The following is a 20,433-nucleotide window of genomic DNA, read 5'->3' as shown; positions in this document are numbered from 1 at the left end:
TTCTCCAGACCAGGAAGTTGCAGGAAGAAAACATAGGTGGGGTTTTTGCTAAGTACAGTTTAACAAGTTTAACAATAGAAGCTGGTAACATGCAATTAAGTCAATCCAGTAACAAAGGGTTGATTTTAGCAAACATTCTCTTCTTACAGCAATTTCCCAGTATCTTTACATATCAATCAGTAACCTATCTGTCTTTGAGCCACCAACCTTGCTGTGTTACAATTCTTTATCTTCCAACAGAGACTATATAGCCTGGGGAAATTTTCCTGTCCTTTACAAGTTCCATATTTGAAAATGTAAGGCTTTGGAAAACCAGGCCCTGTGAAGTACATTTGCTTTATGCATACTTCACATCCCCTCCCCCCGTTTTATTTATTTAAAAGAAAAAGAAAAAGCTATAGATCAGGTTTTCACAGGTAAGACAAAAGCATTTAAAGCAAAGTTAGTATCATTTAGCATGGCAAGTCCTTTTAATTTACTTCAGGTGAGGATTGATGATGCCATCATCTCAGAGTGGCTGCATCGGCATCAGTCCACGTGCTGTGACTTGGGTATAATTACCAATTGTTGAAACTCCGGAATGGGATTCTGCTCCAAATAATAGTTGATTCTGAGTCCAGAGAGTTTGTTAATGTTCACCTGTCCAGGACATTACTGTTTTTAAAGCATCTAGTCTTTTGTAAAATTTTTGCTCAATTACAAGTCTTTTGTTTAAGAACAGGATGTCTCATCCAAGTTACAAACACCCTCTTTAAGGCCAGGAAAACTTAGAGAACTGCTTTTATAGTGAAGACGTTATTTCCCCCTTTATGATCAAGGCATTCCTCATAAAAGCATTGATGTTCAATATCTTGATTGGAAAGGTCTTACTTTTTTTTTTATGAATCCCATGCTCCTGGGAAGTCCTTTCCCAGGTGGTGATCTGTCCCACGTTGAGGGGGAAAGATCAACAGCAGGATGAAGCAGCAGTTAGTCCAAATTAAGGCAACATGACAGAGGGGTTAGCAACTTAGAAGTGAGACATGCTATCTTATATCCAAAGTTTTAAATTATATCCTGTTGTAAAGAGAAAGAGTTAATTTTCATTGAACTTATAAAAATGGCCACATTGCCATAATAATCATATAGGATACTTAAAGTTATTAAATTTGGGGGGGATCAAATAGAGAGAAAACAAATACTTTTATCTTTATTTTAAGTGACATTTTACCAAACTGTTGTTAGTTATAGATAGCTTAAGAGAGAGAGAGTTTTCTTACATTTGGAAAATTAAACATTAAGAGAACCAGCAGTGTTTCAAAATAATGAAATTGTAAAAACCCATAATTCTTTTTAATTAGTTCTCTAATTAACTTTTGTTGTTTTGACCTTTGTGAACAATTTCACAAACCCGTCAGTTTCTTCATTAAAATTTTGGAACTTTAGTTTAAAGCTATGAACTCAAAGTTTGTCAGGAAACTGTACCTATCAGAATTTTTTCATGAAATATTTGAAGACATAACATTTTAAAATTATAATTAAACCAAGATTATGACCGGTAGCATTTATATCAAGACACAGATAGTTAAGAACCTTACAACATTTTGGAACACATATCCATAACACCTTCAGTACCGACAGTGCTTTCCCATATAGTCTAATTTATTAAATAAGCCAATTAGTTTTGATACATTTTTATATATCCTTTGAGAAGCTCCAGGGCCCTTGGAATTCCTCAAAGTTGTTTTAAACCAAAAAGGTTGAGCTTTCAGTTTTGGAAAGTTTTGTCAAGCAACAAAAGGCTTAAAACACTTAGTTGAATCAAATCACAAATTATTACAAAAAGTAAAACCAAAGTGACAGAGGGTTTCAAAGGCAGAGAGCACAAGAAATGATCATGAAATAAGTTTCTTAAGCCAGTTATCTAAGGGACAAAGAAAACCTTTTGCAATTTTGTATTAAGAACAATCAAGTGAAAAGACTTGTAGTAATCCTGTTTGATTAGTAAACCCAGGCAATGATGTGTGCTGATAAGAACATTTTTATACATTCAGGTTAGTAAATGGGCGTCCATTTATCAGAGCAAATTATACAAAGCCCAGTTTGAGTTTTAGCTGTTTTTATCAAATACATATTTATGGCTTCTCAACCAAAAACTTGGTGTATTAGATCTATGCCCTTATCAGTTAATGTTAACTAGGACCAATGCAATATTGGGCATAGGTTTCCTTTCACTAGCCATTTTGGGTCCCAGGTTTCAACATGCCATTTGGAGTCGTATAGAGCTTAAGACAGAGAGCGGTATTTAAAAGATAATGTCTAAAAGATATTGTTTCTCCCAGCACAGCCAGGAGGCAGAGCTGAGGTAACAAGGAGATATATTGACCTAGAGATAAATTTAGGTAAAAGGTTTGAATCAAATTTTGAAAATATATTTTTCAAAACTTTAGAAAATTTAAGTCACGTGAACTTGAAAAGTATACTTATTTATTTAATGAGCACTTCATTAATTATAAGCCAACTTGGTACCTTGCACATAACACAATTACACATACAGGCATGAACATACAGACATAACACACAGCTTACACATGCATATATGCAGACATAAACAAGAACAAACAAGGATCTTATAGGTTTTATTCAAGATGTAAAAAAACCTCACTAGTAAAAAGGACAGTCAGGTTTAAATTTTTTTTTTTTCTTAAAGACTTATTGGTGAGGCCTCACCCTGCCTTAAAGAAAGCAAGATAACAAATTTACATTGTAAAGGAAAGTATGCAAGCCTTTTCAAGAAGATGCAGAGAAAATTTTCCTTTTTCAAAAAATGGCATAGAACTTTACTAGAGGATTTTGTGAAGAAATACATAGATGAGCCTAGAAGAAAATTTAGAAGTCTGTTTAAAATAACCAGCTGGATACCAGAAAATTTGAGACCATCTAGTCAAACAGGTAGATTCTAGTTTAGTTTTTGTTTCTCAAATGAGTTAGCTTAAGGGCTAAGCTATTGAAAGCTATTTGACTGTTGAAGTTTTTTTTTTTTTTTTTTTTAGTATACCCCAGGTCAGTTTGGAGCTTGTTGTCTTTATTTTCATTACTGGTGGTCTGATGTAGGTCAGAGTGGAAGTGGTTGTTGGCATCATCATCACTGATGGTCTGATGTGTGCCATCCCCAGTGAGATAGATTGAGGTGTGATGGCAAGGCATTGAGATTTTGGGGTCAGATTCAACTCCTCATCTAGTTTGGGGTTCCACATAAGGTTTAACAGCCTTAGCAGGAATCTGTAGTGGGCCAGTGGGTAAGAGAACAGACACATACCCTCTCCCCTATGTTAACAATTCGACAGGTCCCAACAATGGTGGTCCCGTCAGTAGGTGGCGGAATAAAACCAAGGGTCTAGGTCTCTTTTTAGGATGTATATAGTGTCACTCCATAGCCGTTAATTTTTGAGAGTTACAATTTAAAAAATTTAATGTGAACAGAGCTTTAAAGACCTGTCCATGAGGGGCCATTCCTATATCTATATTACCCCTCCTTTGTTTACTTATTTGAGATTTAAGAAGGCCATTAGTTCTTTCAACAGTTGCCTCGCCAGTGGGGTTAAATGGGGTTCCTGTGACATATTTAATGTTCCAGTTGTCATAGAATACTTGAAAGACTTTGGAGGTGTATGCTGGTCCATTATCTGTTTTAATTTGATTTGGAATCCACATGGTGGCAAAGGCAGAAAGACAATGTTTTTTAACATGTTTAGCAGTTTCTCCCATTTGGGCAGTGGCATGAATAAGACCAGAGTAAGTATCAACAGTAACATGTAAATATTTAAGACGTCCAAAAGTGGAATAATGCGTGACTTCCATTTGCCAAATTTCATTACCTTTTATTCCTTGAGGATTAACTCCTCCAGGGAAATTAGATTTAGAAGACCTCTGACGATTAGGACAGTCATGAACAATATCTTGAGCTTGCCTGTAAGAGATCTGATGCATGTTAGCCAAAGCTCGTGCACCCTGATGAAAAAACTGATGAGAATCAATAGCTTTCTCTAAAACATTATTATACATAACAAAGTGATCAGCCATATCATTTCCAATTGATAAAGGGCCAGGAAGACCGAATGAGAATGCATGTGAGTTACATAGAAAGGATGATGTCTTTTTTGAATAAGTTTTTGTAAATGTCCAAACATTTCAAATAAAAGAAAATCATTTCCCTCATGGATAGATGCATCTTGAATTACCTGTAAGACTCCAACTGTGCGGGCAGAGCCTGCTACTAAGCTAAGTGGCTGATTATAAAAATGTAAAGCTGCAATGGCAGCTGCCAGTTCAGCCCTTTGAGTGGACTTATGTTGGATAGTAATAAAATGTTTCCAGATTCCCTGCTCCTGCCATGCCACCGATCCCCCTCCTGATCCGCCAGAACTGCCGACTAACACAGCCAGCGCCTGAGGGAGGGGAACAGGGGACAAACAGGATCCCAACTGCGTTGGCCGCATTTGGAGTCCCTGCAAAACTCTATCATGGGGTAATGAGAATTGCATCCCACCAACAAAATCAACCATAGCCATCCCCAAAGACTCCGATCATTTAAGGGCAGCACAAAAATCAGCCCCAGAAAGACCAGGATTAACATCAGGATCACACCCAGCAAGCACTCCACAACAGTGTCCTCCCCCAATGAGCAGCCAAATATATTGTTCCAATTCAGTATATAATTTCCTTTTTTGTTGATGGGGTAAGATAATCCATTTAGTGACTCCTATTTGAGGAAGAAATTGGCAAAGCAAACCTGTGGGACTATATGGGGTGTTTAAAATAATGAAATGAATGACTTGAGACTTAACAACACGTGTTAATTTTCTGGAATGTAAAAAGGATTCAGTCTGTTTTAATTCTAATTTTGCTTCTTCAGATAAGTAACAAGGGGAGGACAGATCAGGGTCTCCCTTCAAGGTATTAAACAAATGTTGTAGTAACAGGCTCCTAAATATGGAAAGATATATTTTGTGGCCATATACTTCTCTGAGTGAATTTTATCTGGAGCTACTTATAAACCAGCATTATTAACTTGTTTGATTAAATGTAAATAAACTTGTGATAGCAGTTCTGGATTGTCATGAGCATTGTCAATTTGTCTAGTTATACCATCTTGAAGACAATTAATACAATCTGTATAAGGCTCAGTGGGTCCCTGTCTATCAATAGCAAAAGATTTAGTGGGAGTATTCCAGGGACTATGCGATAGCTCTAAATGTCCCATTTGTAACTGTTCCACCCAAACCGGAGGACCAGGGGCCCATTATAGTTTGGATGGTGGGAGTGTGGCTATGGCCATCATGATAAATTTTGAAGAAGATCTCCCAATATAAATATCCCATTGAGCAGGGAGGTCTCAGCCCCATAGGGTTTGAGGTAGATCTGGAACATAAGGCATAATGGAGGCAGTTTGTCCCTCAGGGCTAGTACACAGCAAAGGAATTTTGAACAGATAATGTCAACAGTGGCTGAATCTTATCTAATCTTTCTATCCAAAACACATCAGGGGAAGCAAGAGGTTGAAGTTTAGATTTTGTTTCAGGAATTTTGTTCCAGGAATTTTGTTCCAAGCTTTTATGGCTGCTCTAGTTTTTTGATCAAGTAACATGTCCATGCTAATTTGAACCTCATCACGTACATTTTCGAGTGAAATAGCATGTAAACCTTCCCAATATTCTTGTAGCCATACAGTATATTGAGCAGGAGTTAAAAAAGTTTTTCCAAGTGTTTTCCAATCCCAAGGGGTCAAATTATACCCCTTAGCAATTGATTCTAAGTATTCCTTACTAAAAGTACTATGTAAGCCATTTTCTGTTATGCTCTTTTTAAACCTTTCAAAAAAGGAGAATGGGAGGTTTTCATGTCTCAACTGAGTCCCAGTCCTTACAACAGGAAAGACATGACAAGCATCAATTCCCATGTTATGTCCTTCTTTAAGACAGGACTCCATCAAGGAAATAAATGAGTTATTTGCCTCCAAAGATGGAGGTAGGGGGAGAGGAGGAGGAGGAGGCGAAGATTGTTTTTCATCCTCTGTAGTGGCATGAACATGTTTTTTCCTTTTGTTAAGTTTCTAAATAATTTTTAAAGCAATTTGACAAGACTTCCAAACCACTATAATCAGTAATTTAGTTAGATGACGGTTAGTTACTTCATAACCTACTGCCTTAAGGAGACATAGAAGGACTGTACTGTGTTGAACTTCCCTCTTAGACAGTAAACTACCCATAATCGCAAGAATAGATAGAAAATTGAGAGAGTAAGAAAGCAAAACTTCTGGGTAAAGCCCTAGCTAGACACTACAGCAGGCATGCAATCGCTTAATTCAAAGCCACCTCTGTGATCCCCTTTACCTGGGTGAGTCCCCTTACTGGGTTCTCCCTCTTGACAGGATGAGTAGACGTCCTCTTCCTTTTTCTGGGTGTCTTTGTTCTTTTCCCCCCTTTTGTCGGGGCCTTCCTTTTGTTGGGATGAGTGGCAGACTCCCTCTTTCTTTCTCCCCTTTTGTTGGGACCTCCGTTTTGGCAGGATGAGTGGTGAACGCCCTCTTTCTTTTGCCTCTTTTGTCAGGGCCTCCCTTTTGTTGGGACCTCCCTTTCGTCAGGATGAGTGGCGGATGTACTCTTTCTCTTCCTCTCCAAGGCTTGGCAGGTCAGTGTCCTATCTGTGGACCCAGAATTCCTCACACGGGGCACCATTTGTTGCTTTGCCTCCAATGGCTTTGTCACCCCTTTTCCCCTGGGTGATGGAGCCACCAAAGATTACTCAAAACCCATCTCTTCTGAGCAGTGAGAAGCCCCGAAAAGGGGAAATCTCTCAGAACCCTCAAGTTAGAGGCATTCCTTCCATTTGGGAAATTAACCACGAATTCAGGTTCTCTTCCCACATTTATTCTCCAGACCAGGAAGTTGCAGGAAGAGAACATAGCTGGGGTTTTTGCTAAGTACAGTTTAACAAGTTTAGCAATAGAAGTTGGTAACATGCAATTAAGTCGATCCACTAACAAAAGCTTGATTTTAGCAAACATTCTCTTACAGCAATTTCCCAGTATCTTTACATATCAATCAGTAACCTGTCTGTCTGTGAACCAGCAACCTTGCTGTGTTACAATTCTTTATCTTCCAACAGAGACTATATAGCCTGGGGAAAATTTCCTGTCCTTTGCAAGGTCAATATTTGAAACTGCAAGGCTTTGGAAAACCAGGCCCTGTGAAGTACATTTGCTTTATGCATACTTCACGCTCTTCTAACAGTTTTATTGTTATACATTTTACATTTAGATCTATGATCCCTTTTGAGTTGACATTTATATAAGGTGTGAAGTTCAGATTAAAGTTCACTTTTTTGCCTATGAATGTCCAGTTGTTCCAAAACCAAGTGTTAGAAAGAGTATTCTGTCTCAATTTACTTGCCTTTGCATTTTTGTCAGAAATCAGTTGGCCATATTTGTGTATTAATATTTAACATCATTATTCATGATGAAAGATTGAAATTTTCCCCCAATATCAGTAATAAGACAACAGTGTCCAGTTTTTTTACTTCTGGTCACAGTGGAATGAAAGTAGATATCCATAACAGAAAGACATTTAGGAAATTTACAAATATATAGGAATTAGACAACACTCTCCTGAATAATCAGTGGATCAAAAAGAAATAACAAGAGACATTATAAAATATTTTGAGATCAATGAAAGCAAAAGACAGCATATCAAAACTTATGGGATACAGTAAAAATAGTGTTAAAGGGGGATATTTATAGCTGTAAATGCTCATATTATTAAAGAAGAATGATCTCAAATTAATAACCAAAACTTCCACCTTAAGAAACTATAAAAGTAAGAGCAGACTAAATCCAAATCAAGCTGAATTGAAGAAAGGGCGTAATAAAGTTTAGAGCAAAACTAAATAAAAATAGAGAATAAAATTCAGAAAAAAATCAACAAACCCAAAAATTGGTTCTTAAAAAAAATTTTAAAATTCACAGTCCTTTAGGCTGATCAAGTTCAAACGAGAGAAGACTCAAATTTATAAAAACCAGCTCTACTTTGGTTCTTATTTGCATGAGACATTTTTTTGGCATCCTTTTACTTTCAACCTATGTGTTTTTGAATCTAAAATGTATCTCTTATACACAGCAAATAGTTGGATCATGTTCCCTTTTTTAATCAATTCTTCTAATCTCTCCCTTTTAAGTGGAGTGTTTAGTTGATTTATTTTAGTACTTATTTGTAGTCAGTTGATAAGGTAGGATTTATATCTGCTATTTTGCTGTTCTTTTTCTGTCTTGTATCTTTTTTGTTCCTCTGTTTTTCCATTTATTCTTTCTCTTATGTTAAATAGGTTTTTCCAGTGTGCCATTTTAATTAACTTGTCGTTTCTTTTACGTGTGTGCGTGTGCGCGCGTGCGTGCGTGCGTGTGTGTGTGTTATTCCCTTAGCAATTGCCCTGGGGTTTACAACTAACATCTTAGCTAAATAAAATAGTTTGTACTAATACCAACTTAATTTCAATTATATTCAAAAACTTTGTTTAGACCTGTTCTCCCTTCCCCCTTCTTTGTACTTTGTAATACCAATTACCTCTTTATAAATTTTTAAGCCTGAAAACAGTTTTATAATTACTGTTTTATGTAGTTATCTTTAATCTTTTAAGTCACATAGGAGAAGAAAAAGAGTTACAAAGAAAAATATATTTTTTGCTGTCTTTTATATTAACATATGTAGCCAATTTAATAGTGCTCTTTATTTTGTTGTTTGGATTTGAGTTACTGCATAGTATTCATATATTTCAGCCTGAAAGACTCTCTTTAGTTTTTCTTGTAGGGCAGGTCTTTTGGTGATGAATTCTCTCAATTTATGTTTATCTGGGAATGTCCTGATTTCACTTTCACTTTTGTAGTACAGTTTTGCTAGACAGAGTTTTTGGTTGGCAGTCTTTTCTTTCAGCACATTGGATATGTTATCTCGTTGTCTTCTTGCCTCCTTCTGGTTTGTGATAAGTGAACTATTAATCTTATTGAGGACCCTTTGTCCATGATGAGTCTCTTCACTCTTGCTATTTTCAAGATTCATTTTTTGTCTTTCACATTTGAAAATTTGGCTCTATGTCTAGGTGTATATCTCTGAGTTTATCCTATTTGTAGTCTGTTGGGCTTCCTTGATGTGTCAATTAATGTTTTTCATCAGTTCAGGAAAATTATCAGCCATTACTTCTTCAAATATTCTTTCTGCCCCTTTCTCTCCTTCTTTTGAGATTCCTGTTATGTGTATGCTGGTATCTCACAGGTTTAATGATCTCCCACAGGTCTCTGAGGTTCTGATAATTTTTCTTTATTCTTTGTTTCTGCTCCGCAGACTGGGTAATTTCCCCAGAGTGGGTAGTTGACCTATCTTCAAGTTTACTAATTTTTTCTTCTGCCAGCTCAAGTCTTCTGCTGAGCCCCTCTGGTGAATTTTTCATTTTAGTTATTGTACTTTCCAACTCCAGAATTTCTGTTAGGTTCTTAATTATAATTTCTATCTGTGTAATCAGCCACAATGTATATTGACAAAATAAAATTTTAAAAAAATAAATAAATAAAAATAAAAAAAAAAATAAAAAAAAATTTAAAAAAATAAAAAAAATAATTTCTGTGTATTTTTATTCCCTATTTTATTTTTTTAAAGTTTTTATTTTTTTAATTTTATCATTACATGATGTAAACATTTTTTTATATAAATGTTTTACCTTACTCCCTATTTTATAAGACATTCTGAAACATTATTTTAGTTCTTTATACATGGTTTCCTTTAGTTCTTTGAAGAACTTATAATAACTGGTTTAAAGATTTGCCTAGTAAACCCAACATAGTTTCTCAGAACAGTTTCTATTGACCTTTTTTTTTCCTGTGTGTGGGCCGTACTTTCCTGTTTCTTTGCAATGTCTTGTATTTTTTGTTGAAAATTAGACATTTTAAATAATACTCATATAAGGTGACAATTTTGGAAATCAGTCCACCACCACACCTAGGGTTTGTTGTTGTTGCTGTTTGTGACTTTCCTGAACTAATTCTGTAAGTTCTGTATTCTGTATCCTCAGTTAATTTAGATACCCTTTAATGACTGGAGAGAGTTTTCCTTAAATATCTTGAACCAAAAAGTCTACCAGGCTTTGCTGAGGGGTTGTTTGTATGTTGGGGCACTCTTTCAATACTCAAGCAGGCAGTTTACAACTCTGCCTTAGGCTTCACTTCATGCTTTCACAGAACCTCAAGGTCAGCCAGAAGTAAGACATTAGAGTCTTCTCTGGCCCTAACTTTCTTGGGCATATACATAGCCCTGCATGTATTTATTACCTTCTAGATTCTCAGGAATATGTCTGAACATTTCAAAACCCCTATGTGTCCCTATTTTTCCTTTTGAGTTTTTTTTTTGTCAGTCTCTTGTTAGTTCCAACTGTAAATGCCATCTCAAGCAGCTGCAATGTTAAATAAGCCCCACTGATTTGTCTTGACAAATGCCCTAGGGATGAACTATTTCCACAGAGTGAGATATGAGCCAGGTCAAAGATAAGCCCTGAGAATGTGGTTTTTCATTCAGATTCCAAGGAGGTTAAATAGTGAAAATTCTCTAAGGATGGGGTTTTTAGGAAGCTCCAGAACTGTTCTGCTACCCCAGTGTCAGTAGGCCACTGGTTTTTACAGTACTATAGTTGCAAGGTTGTTGGTTTTCAAAGCTACTGCAAAGATAGAGATGGGATTATGAAAAGTTGAAATGCTGCAAACCTCCCTGCTCTCTCTGAGATTAGCTGTCTTTCTCGAATAAATCCTCCTTATTTTGTTGCAAGCCTTTAATTTCCAGACTTCTCAAAAATTTGGTTTTGACAATTTTTCCAGTGTTCTTTTTGCTTTTATGGAAGAGCAGATTTTCAGAAGTCCTTACTCCAACATTCCAGAATTACTTTCTCTCCATCATTTTACTTCTGTCCTATCTATATTATTATATTTGGAAATGAGCTTATTTTTAAAAAAGTAAGTTTCTTGCAGCATATATTTGGGCCATTTTTTTTTTTACTGCTTTATTGAGTTATTGCTTTATTTGCATACCATAAGACTCACTCATTTTAAGTATGCAATTCAGTGAGTTGTAGTAAATTTACAAAGTTCATCAAGCATCAGCACAATCTAGTTTTAGAACATTTCCATCACCCCAAAGATTGTTGTCAGTCCCGTTTCTACTCCCAGCCCAGGTAGCCTCTAATCTACTATCTGTTTCTATGGATTTGCCTGTTTTGGACATTTTATATAAACAGAATCATATAATATGTGGTGTTCTCTAACTTAGTATAATGTTTTCATTATGTCTAGAATCAGTACTTTTCCCAGTCTTTGCTGAGGGATTCTGTGTGTGAGCTGAGCACATCTTCAACACTTAGTCGTGCAGTTTACAATTCCATTTTAGCCTTCACTTCCTGCTTGAGCAGAACCTCAAAGTTAGTCAGAAGTGAGACCTTAGGCCTTTTTCAGGTCTTTCCTAAGCATTGACACAGCCCTGGACATGCGTGTGTGGCCTTTTAGATCACCGGAAATATGTTGGAGCTTTTTAGAGCACCCTATGGATATCTCATTCCCCCAGATTTTCTAAGCTTTTGGTTAATGTATTGTTTGCCCCAACTGTTATTCACCACTGTAGGTAACTGAAATTCAGCAACTGCCTCTGATTGTTTTTGATAAAAGTTCCTGGGGAAAAGTCTTTTAGGTGAGCTTTGTTTGAGTCAGGTCAGATAAGGAGAGCATTGCTTTTGGGATTTTCAGGAGACAACCAGACAGGTGAAGTAATGAAAATTCTCTCAGAATGATGCTTTGAAGGGGCTCCAATCCTGTTCTTTCTCCCTCCAGTGGCTGCCAGGCTGCTGGTTTTCTGTTTGATTTCAGGTTGTTGGTGTTCAAGATTACCACAGACCTGGGAGACAAGAATGGGTATAGGGCAAGTTAAAATGCCATAAAACTCATTAATCTTACTGTGATTCAGCTATTTTTCTTGAATAAATAATCCCCAGATTGCTGTAATCCTTTGGTTAATTTCTAGAGTTCTGAAAAAGTTGATTCTCAGTTTTTTGACAGTTTTCTCGAGAAGAGAAATTTTGGAGGTCCTTACACTGCCATTTTCACTGACATCACTTCTCTTAATGGCATCTTTTGATGCTCTAAAGTTTGTGATTTTGATGAAGTCTAACTTATTAATTTTGTTATGACTTCTGCTTTTGGTCCTGTAAAGATTTCTTTCTAACCCAAGGTCATGAAGATTTTCTCATATGTGCTTTAGAAGATTTATAGTTTTACCTCATACATTTAGGTCTGCAAACCATTATCTCTTTGCCTATAGATATCCAGTTGTCCTGGCACCTTTAGTTGAAAAGACTATTCTTTCCCATTGAATTGTCTTGACACCTTTGTGGAATATCAATTGACCAAAAATGTAGGGGTTTTAAAAACATTTTTTTTCTTTCTCTTTATTTTCATCAACTTGGTTATGAAGTGTCTGGGCTTGAGTTCTTGTTATTTCAAATTCTGGGCTCCTTACCCATTCTACCTACTGCCATTTGTTTTTCAAAGTCTCCTGGGTTTTATTACTGTTCAGTGGGAGAGACAGGGTAAAGTTTCCTTACTTCATCTTACCAAGAAATAGAAGTCCTAGTAGCTAACAGTTCTTAAGGGTTTATTTGTGTCAGTCCTTGTGCTAAGCATTTTTGTACATTAATGCATTTAAACCTTACAATAGCCCTATGACAAGTGGCACATGTTTTACGCATTTTACAGATAATGAAATTGAGCTTCAGAGGGGATAAGTGACTTTCTCAAGATCACAATTAAGTGGCTATGATGGGACTTAAATTCATGTCTGTTCTTACACAAAAGTCTGTGCTCTTGACCACAGCAATTGTACATGTGATTTGAAAAGATTTATTGGTTTATTAAGTGTGATTTTATTGTATCTTGAGTCAATTTTTTTGGAGTTATTCATATCCCATTTTTTAACCTTAAGTCAGTAGGAAAACAACATATATTATATCTAGAAATATACTTCCTCTGAAATCTTAAACTCCAGTGTATTACTCTCTGACCACAACCTTTTTCTTATCCTTCTGGCTCTCATACCTGTCTTATATCCATTATACCCTCTCTTCAGCCCTGTTGAAATCTCCAGTTTCTTGACCTTTTTATTTTCTTCCCATCTGTCAGCCCCTTCCTGTGTCCTCTTCCTTACAAATCTCACTTAGACTTCGTCGTCCATCATTTAACCATATTCTTACCAATGAATCATTCTCCTTGCTTCCTTGTCTGTGTATAATACCTACCCAGCAAAACCTCAACCCTGAATTCAAGTAATTGACTTCTCTATTTCTCTACCATGGCTTCTGAGCACTCCTAGAGAAAAATTATGTACATTTGACTTTTGAACAACAGGCAGATTAGGGACACCGACCCCCAATGCAGTAAAAAATCTGTGTTTTGAATCCCCCAAAAGCTCAACTACTAATAGCCTACTGTTGACTGGAAGCCTTACCAATAACATAAACAGTCAATTAACACATGTTCTATATGTTGTATGTATTATATACTATATTCTTACAATAAGGTAAGCTAAAGAAAGAAAATATTATTAAGAAAATCATAAGGAAGAGAAAATACATTTACAGTATTTATTGAAAAAAATCTGTGTACAAGTGGACCAGTGCAGTTCAAACCTGTGTTGTTTAAGGGTCAACTGTAACTTTGTTAATTAGTGCCTCTACAAGTTCTTCAACTTTGTTATTGTCTAGTGCTTTCTCCCTTGTTCATTAATCTATCTCGTGGATCCCTAGTCAACTCTCTTTTTCATTCCTTACAAATACTATTTTAGATCTTTATTACTCTTTTCTATCCTACTATTTCATCATTTTTAAGATAGCCCTATTTCAAAGGAAACACTACCATCAGCAAGAACTTTTATTTACTTGCTCCACTCTCTGCTAACTTCTGCATACCAACTCTCATTTTCTTCCCTCTTGACTCAGTGCTAGGGAAGTCCTTCCTGGGTAAGGTTAATCTTTACACCTTTGTGCTGGGTCCTATCCCTTTAATCTTCCAAGGGACCGCTCAGTCAGTTATCCCCAGTATTGCTTCTTTCCTCTTAGGACTTTAACATGATTTGTATCATATGCCAGTTTCCTTGGTATTCGTACTCCTAGCATGAACTATGTAAAGAAAATTATAAAAATGTAAAATGCCATTCAGTTGTTTAGCTACTTGAGCAAACAATACATTTAGATTGTCTCCTTTCACTATACACCATTATAAGTAGCCTTCAATTTAAAAAATTAAATGTAAAAATTGAAGCCCTAAAAAGACAGGATTAAATACATGTTTTTTTTTTTTTTTTTTTTTTTGATATCCAAATGGGAAAATATTTTTCAATTCTTTGTTTCAGTGAAAATTTTCAAACATGCAGAAACGTTGACAGAATTTTATTACAAACACCCATTATATCATCCTGAGGATTCTACCATTAATGTTTTACCTTATCCCATATCTTTGTATACCTCTATCCATTTACCAATCCATCTTACTTTATTAATATATTTTTATAAATGCTGATGCAAATGCATGCCCCAAATACTTCAGCATGCATATTGTTAGCTAAAGCTAAATATTTATTTACATTTTTTTGCTGTAAAATTTGTATGTAATTAAATACACAAACCGTAAGTGTTCATTTGCTGACATTTGACCAGTATATAAATCTGTGTAGTGATATACTGGTAAATGTTTAACAACCAGCTCTCCAGGAAAAAAAGGCCCTGATTTGTATCATTTGCCAGTTTCTATGGTATACATATTCCCACCATGGCCAATTCCAAGCTACCAATATGTCATCACTGAACATGGAGTTGTGAGTAGATATATATCAGTGGACCATCTCCAGCACACCACTGCATCTGTGTAACCTAATCTCTGTCAACACATAGAAGATTACCATCATCTCAGAAAGTTCTATCATACTTCTTTCTGATAAATCCCACCTCTCCCTCCCAGAGGCAACTAGGTTTTTTTTTTTTTTTTCCTACTGTAGATTAGTTTTGCCTGTTCAAGAACTTCATATAACTGGATCCATACAGTATGTATTCTTTGTGTAAGGCTTCTCTAAAAAATAAATGTTTTTGAGATTTATTCATATTGTCATGTGTATCAATAGTTTGTCCTTGCTACAACACAATTCTTGGAAGAGTTTTCTATAGTCACTGTATTAGTTTTCTAGGGCTGCTGTAACAAATTACCAAATTTGGTGGCTTACAACAATGGAATTTATCCTCTGCACAGTTCTGAAGGCCAAAAGTCTGAAATCAAGATGTTGGCAGGGCCATGGTATCTCTTCAGGCTCTAGGAGAGTATCCTTCCTTGCTGCTTCTGGTAGTTACCCACAATCCTTGGTGTTCCTTGGCTTGTAGACACATCATCCCAATCTCTGCCTCTATCATCAAATGGCATTCTCCCTCTGTGTGTTTCTTTGTGTGTCTCTGTCTTCACATGGCCTTCTTATAAGGACACCAGTGTGTGTGTGTGTTTCTTTGTGTGTCTCTGTGTCTTCACATGGCCTTCTTATAAGGACACCAGTGTGTGTGTGTGTGTGTGTGTGTGTGTGTGTGTGTGTGTGTGTGTGTGTGTGTGTGTCTGTCTCTCTCTCTCTGTGTCTTCACCTGGCCTTCATATAAGGACACCAGTCATTGGATTTAGGGCCCACCTTAATACAGTATTATCTCATCTTAATTTAACTACGTCTGCAAAGATCCTATTTCAAATAAGATCACACAGTCTGAGGCTCCAGGTAGACATGAATTTTGGAGATATACTATTCAACCCAGCAGAGTCCACCCTTTGGCTTCTAAAAATTCACATTCATCCCACTTGCAAAATACAATCACTCCATCACAACATCCCCCAAAGTCTTAAAAAGTCATTCCAGCATCAAGTTTAAGTCCCAAATCTCATCTAAATATCAACTATAAAAAAATTCCAAGTCTCATTATCTTAATCATCTAAATCAGGTATGGGTGAGGCTGGATATGGTCTATCCTGGGGCAAAATCCTTCTCCATCAAGAGACCTGTGAAACTAGAAAACAAGTTATCTGTTTCTAATACGTAATGGTGGGACAGGCATAGAATAGACAGTCTCATACTGAAAGGGCAAAAAGGAAGAAATAAAAGAGTTACGGCTCTAAAGCAAGATTGTAGTTCAGCAGGGCAAATTCCATTACTTTTCAAGGTCTGAGAGTAATGCTCTGAGTTCAGTGCTCTGTCCTTTGGGCCCACCCTCTTGGCTCACCGGGGTGCCCGCTGTGGTCCCACTGTCTCTGGCCACTGCACCTCTGGCTTTGCTTCTGGAGTTTCCTTCCTTCATTTTGTCCTATCTCTGTATTTTTCACACCAGGTTGGCACTGTTTCTTCTGGGATAAAATTCTCAGAAACCTTGTCAATCTCATGTGTGTGAAGAGATCTACACCATTAGGCATGAGGATTCTCTACAGATCCTTCCTGGATAACTTCTCTATTCCTGGATCCTGCTGAGATGGTTGATTGGATCTATGAGTCTCACACCTAATCTCTTCAGTGAAAGTGTCCAGCCACAACCTTGGCCCTGTTTGCAGAGCATGCTGTCTGGATAGGCTGAGAATTTTCTAGATCAAGTGCTGGTTCCTTTTTTCTTAATGATTCCTTCCTCAATTTACCTGTTTCCTCTCATTTTATTATAAGCATCATGGAGAAATCAGCCTTCATTTTTCACACTTTGCTTGAAATTCTCCTCAGCTAAATATCCAACTTTATCACTGTATAAGTCAGAATTTTCACCCAACAACAAAATTCAATTCAGCCAAGTTTCTGCCATTTTATAACAATAAATATAACTAAACATAAGTAAACATAAATAAGTATAACTAAATAACTTAGTGCTTTTTTTTTGGCCGGTAAGGGGATTGCAACCCTTGGCATGGTGTGGTCTGCACCACGCTCAGCCAGTGCACACACCGGCCATCCCTATGTAGGAGCTGAACCCGTGGCCTTGGTGCTGCCAGCGCCGCACTCTCCTGAGTGAGCCACAGGGCCAGCCCAATAACTTAGTGCTTTGATTAATAAATCCTTCTCTACTGTGAGCACAGGAAAATACTGTTCTTTATTCTAAAAGCTTTATGTTCTTTGTTCTTCACATTAACAAAGATTGCCTTTCCTCCAGTGTTCAATAACATGTTCATTACTTCCTTCTAAGGCCTCACCAGAAGCACTATTAACATATCTCTAGTAACATTATGTTCATGATGATATATATACAAAGGTACTTCAAAGTTCATGGAAAATATTTCCATGAACTTTTTGAAGTACCCTCATATGTATATTCTCTAGGGTGATAAAAGCTCTGCTGTCCTCTTCACTTTCTTCTGAGCCTTCACTAGAATCACCTTTAACATCCATATTTCTACCAATGGTTTCTTCAAGGCAATGTAGGCTTTTACTATCAAGCACTTCAAAATTCTTCAAGCCTCTACTCATTACACAATTCTAATACTTTATTATGTATGTCCTAAGAACAAGGATATTCTCCTATATAATCACAGTATTGTGATCAATCTTAAGAGAACATTGTTACTCTAAAATTATCTAATATACAGTTCGTAATCAGATTTTTCAATTTTAAATCCAGGATAAAGTCAGGGATCACACGTTGCATGTAGTGTGCTTTAGAACAGTTCCTCTGCGTGTGTGTGTGTGTGTGTGTGTGTGTGTGTGTGTGTGTGTGTGTGTCTCTTTCAGAGCACTGGTATTTTTCAGGAGTCCAGGTGTGTGTGTGTGTGTGTGTGTGTGTGTGTGTGTCTCTTTCAGAGCACTGGTATTTTTCAGGAGTCCAGGTGTGTGTGTGTGTGTGTGTGTGTGTGTGTGTGTGTGTGTGTGTGTGTGTGTGTGTGTGTGTGTGTGTGTCTCTTTCAGAGCACTGGTATTTTTCAGGAGTCCAGGTGTGTGTGTGTGTGTGTGTGTGTGTGTGTGTGTGTGTGTGTGTGTGTGTGTGTGTGTGTGTGTGTGTGTGTGTGTGTGTGTGTGTGTGTGTCTCTTTCAGAGCACTGGTATTTTTCAGGAGTCCAGGCCCATATTGTTTCTTTGTTTCATTGTGGTTTTAATTCATTTTCTTGATAATTAGTAATGTTGGATATCTTCTTACACATTTATTGACCATTTGGACGGCCTCTTTTGTAAAATGGCTATTCAGTTCTTTTGCCCATTTAGCAAATGTGAAAATGCCTATTTGCTGCCTGAATATCTTTCCATCTGTTTGTATCTTTGTCCAGATGTAGTCTTGGTTCTGAGGTTACTTTAGGTATGTATCAGAAGCCCTAGAATATGGCAGATCTCAGTGATTACCACCTACCTACAGTGCTCCTACAGGGAAGAGGGAGCTAAGAAAGTGTTGGGGTTATATCTCCTGAATATTCTATCTCCAACTTTCTTCTCTATTCTGAGGTACATTTTCTTACAAGTTTGTGCAACTTCTTTATAATGTGGATACTTCCTCTTTTTTTGTTATACATGTTGAAAATGTCTGTTCCCATTCTGTGACTTATCATTTTGCTGCCTTTATGGTATCTTTTGATGAACAAAAGTTCTTAATTTTTACGTAATAAAATTTATTTTTTCCTTTATACTTAGTGCTTTTTGTGCTTTGATTAATAAATCCTTCCCTACTGTGAGCACAGGAAGATACTGTTCTTTAGTGTAAAAGCTTTATGTTTTTTGTTTTTTACATTTAAGTCTTTAATATACCTGGGATTGACTTATGTATATGATTTAAAGTAGGGCTCCAGTTTTTTTTTTTCTCATGTAAATAAATAGCCCTCTGTCCCAACACCATATATTGAAAATGTTTCCACATTGTTGTCATATTGCTGCCTCTGACATATACCAGGTGTTCATATATGGATGGGTGTTTTTCTGGATTCTTTCTTTTGTTCCTTTGGTCTTTTTGGCTATTCTAGAATCAATATCATACAGTTTAGCTTTATAATGTTTTGATATCTGGTACTGCGGAAGAACAATTTCTTATACCTTGGTCTTCTTCAAAAGTGTTTTGTCTGCTTTTGACACTTTGCCTTTCCATGTGAATTTTAGATTCAGTTAATCAAGTTACAAACATGCATACACAACATACTCCTTCATATGATTTTGATTGGGATTCCATCGAGTGTTTAAAGCAATTGAGGTCTATTGACATATTTCTAATATGAGTCTTTATATCTTCAAATATAAACATGGTATCTCTCCATTAATTTAATGTCTTTCAGTATATTTTCTCTGTTTTCTATTTCTTCTCACGTTTTATAAGATTGAATAGTTTATTTTCAAACAGCTATATTGACATACATAATTTACATGTAATGAAATCCACCTATTCTAAATGTTCAATTCAGTGATTTTTAGTAAATTTATAGAAGTGACCAATCAAATCCAAAATCCAATTTTAGGACATTTCCATCTCTTGGCAAAATTCCCTTGAGCCCGTTTGCAGTAAATGACTCACATATACCCCAAGCCTCTGTCTATATATTTGTCTTTCTAGATATTTCATATAAATGGAATCTTACAATATGTGGTCCTTTGAATCTGGCTTCTTTCATGTAGTATAATGTTTTTGAGGTTCGTCCATGTTGTAGCATGTATCACCAATTTATTCCTTTTTATTGCTACGTAGTTTTTCATTGTCTAGATATGCTATATTTTTTATCCCTTTACCACTTGATGACATTTAGGTTGTTTCGACTTTTTGGCTATTGTGAATAATCCTGCTGTGAGTATTCGTGTACTAGTTTTTTGTGTGGACATGTTTTCATTTCTCTTGGATGAGTGGAATTTTGGGGTCATGTGGTAAACCTATATATAACCATTTGAGAAACTGCCAAACTGTTTTCTAATGTGGTTGTACCATTTTACTCTCTCATCAGCAATGTATGAGGTTTCCTGTTTTTCTGCATCCTTGCCGATACTTGCTATTACCTGTCTTTTTTATTACAGCCATTCTGTGTATGTGTACTGATATCTCATTGTGGTTTTGATTTGAATTTCTGTAATAACAAATGATCTTGAATACCTTTCATGGACTTATTAGCCATTCATATGTCTTCTTTGGTAAAATGTCAATTCAAGTCTTTTGCCTATTTTTTGATAGGGTTGTTTGTTTCCTTAGAATTGAGTGTAAGTGTTTGTTGTGTATACTGAATACAAGTCATTTATGAGGTATATGATTTGCAAATGTTTTCTTCCAGTCTGTAGCCTGTCTTTTTCTTTTCTTAATGGTATCTTTTAAAGTATGAAAGTTTTTAATTTTAGTGGAATTTAATTTATCAGTTTGTTCTTATAT

At 36.3% G+C, this 20,433-nt stretch overlaps 1 protein-coding gene across 4 annotated transcripts in view; it reads left to right on the top strand.

The window, feature by feature from the left end:
* Nucleotides 1-20,433, top strand: part of RBM41 (RNA binding motif protein 41) — a 65,539-nt gene that overhangs the window by 9,580 nt on the left and 35,526 nt on the right. For 3 of the 4 annotated variants that reach the window (XM_063083578.1, XM_063083575.1, XM_063083577.1), the window contains exon 6: nucleotides 6,589-6,669. The exons of the other annotated variant lie outside the window; for it this stretch is intronic. In XM_063083578.1, the coding sequence (XP_062939648.1) occupies nucleotides 6,589-6,669 (81 nt within the window). The remainder of the gene's footprint in view (nucleotides 1-6,588; nucleotides 6,670-20,433) is intronic. 4 annotated transcript variants of the gene reach the window in all.

Source organism: Cynocephalus volans, chromosome X, assembly GCF_027409185.1.
Source record: "Cynocephalus volans isolate mCynVol1 chromosome X, mCynVol1.pri, whole genome shotgun sequence".
NCBI lineage: Eukaryota > Metazoa > Chordata > Mammalia > Dermoptera > Cynocephalidae > Cynocephalus > Cynocephalus volans.
The sequence above is the reverse complement of the archived record's forward strand: the minus strand, read 5'-3'. Positions and strand labels throughout refer to the sequence as shown.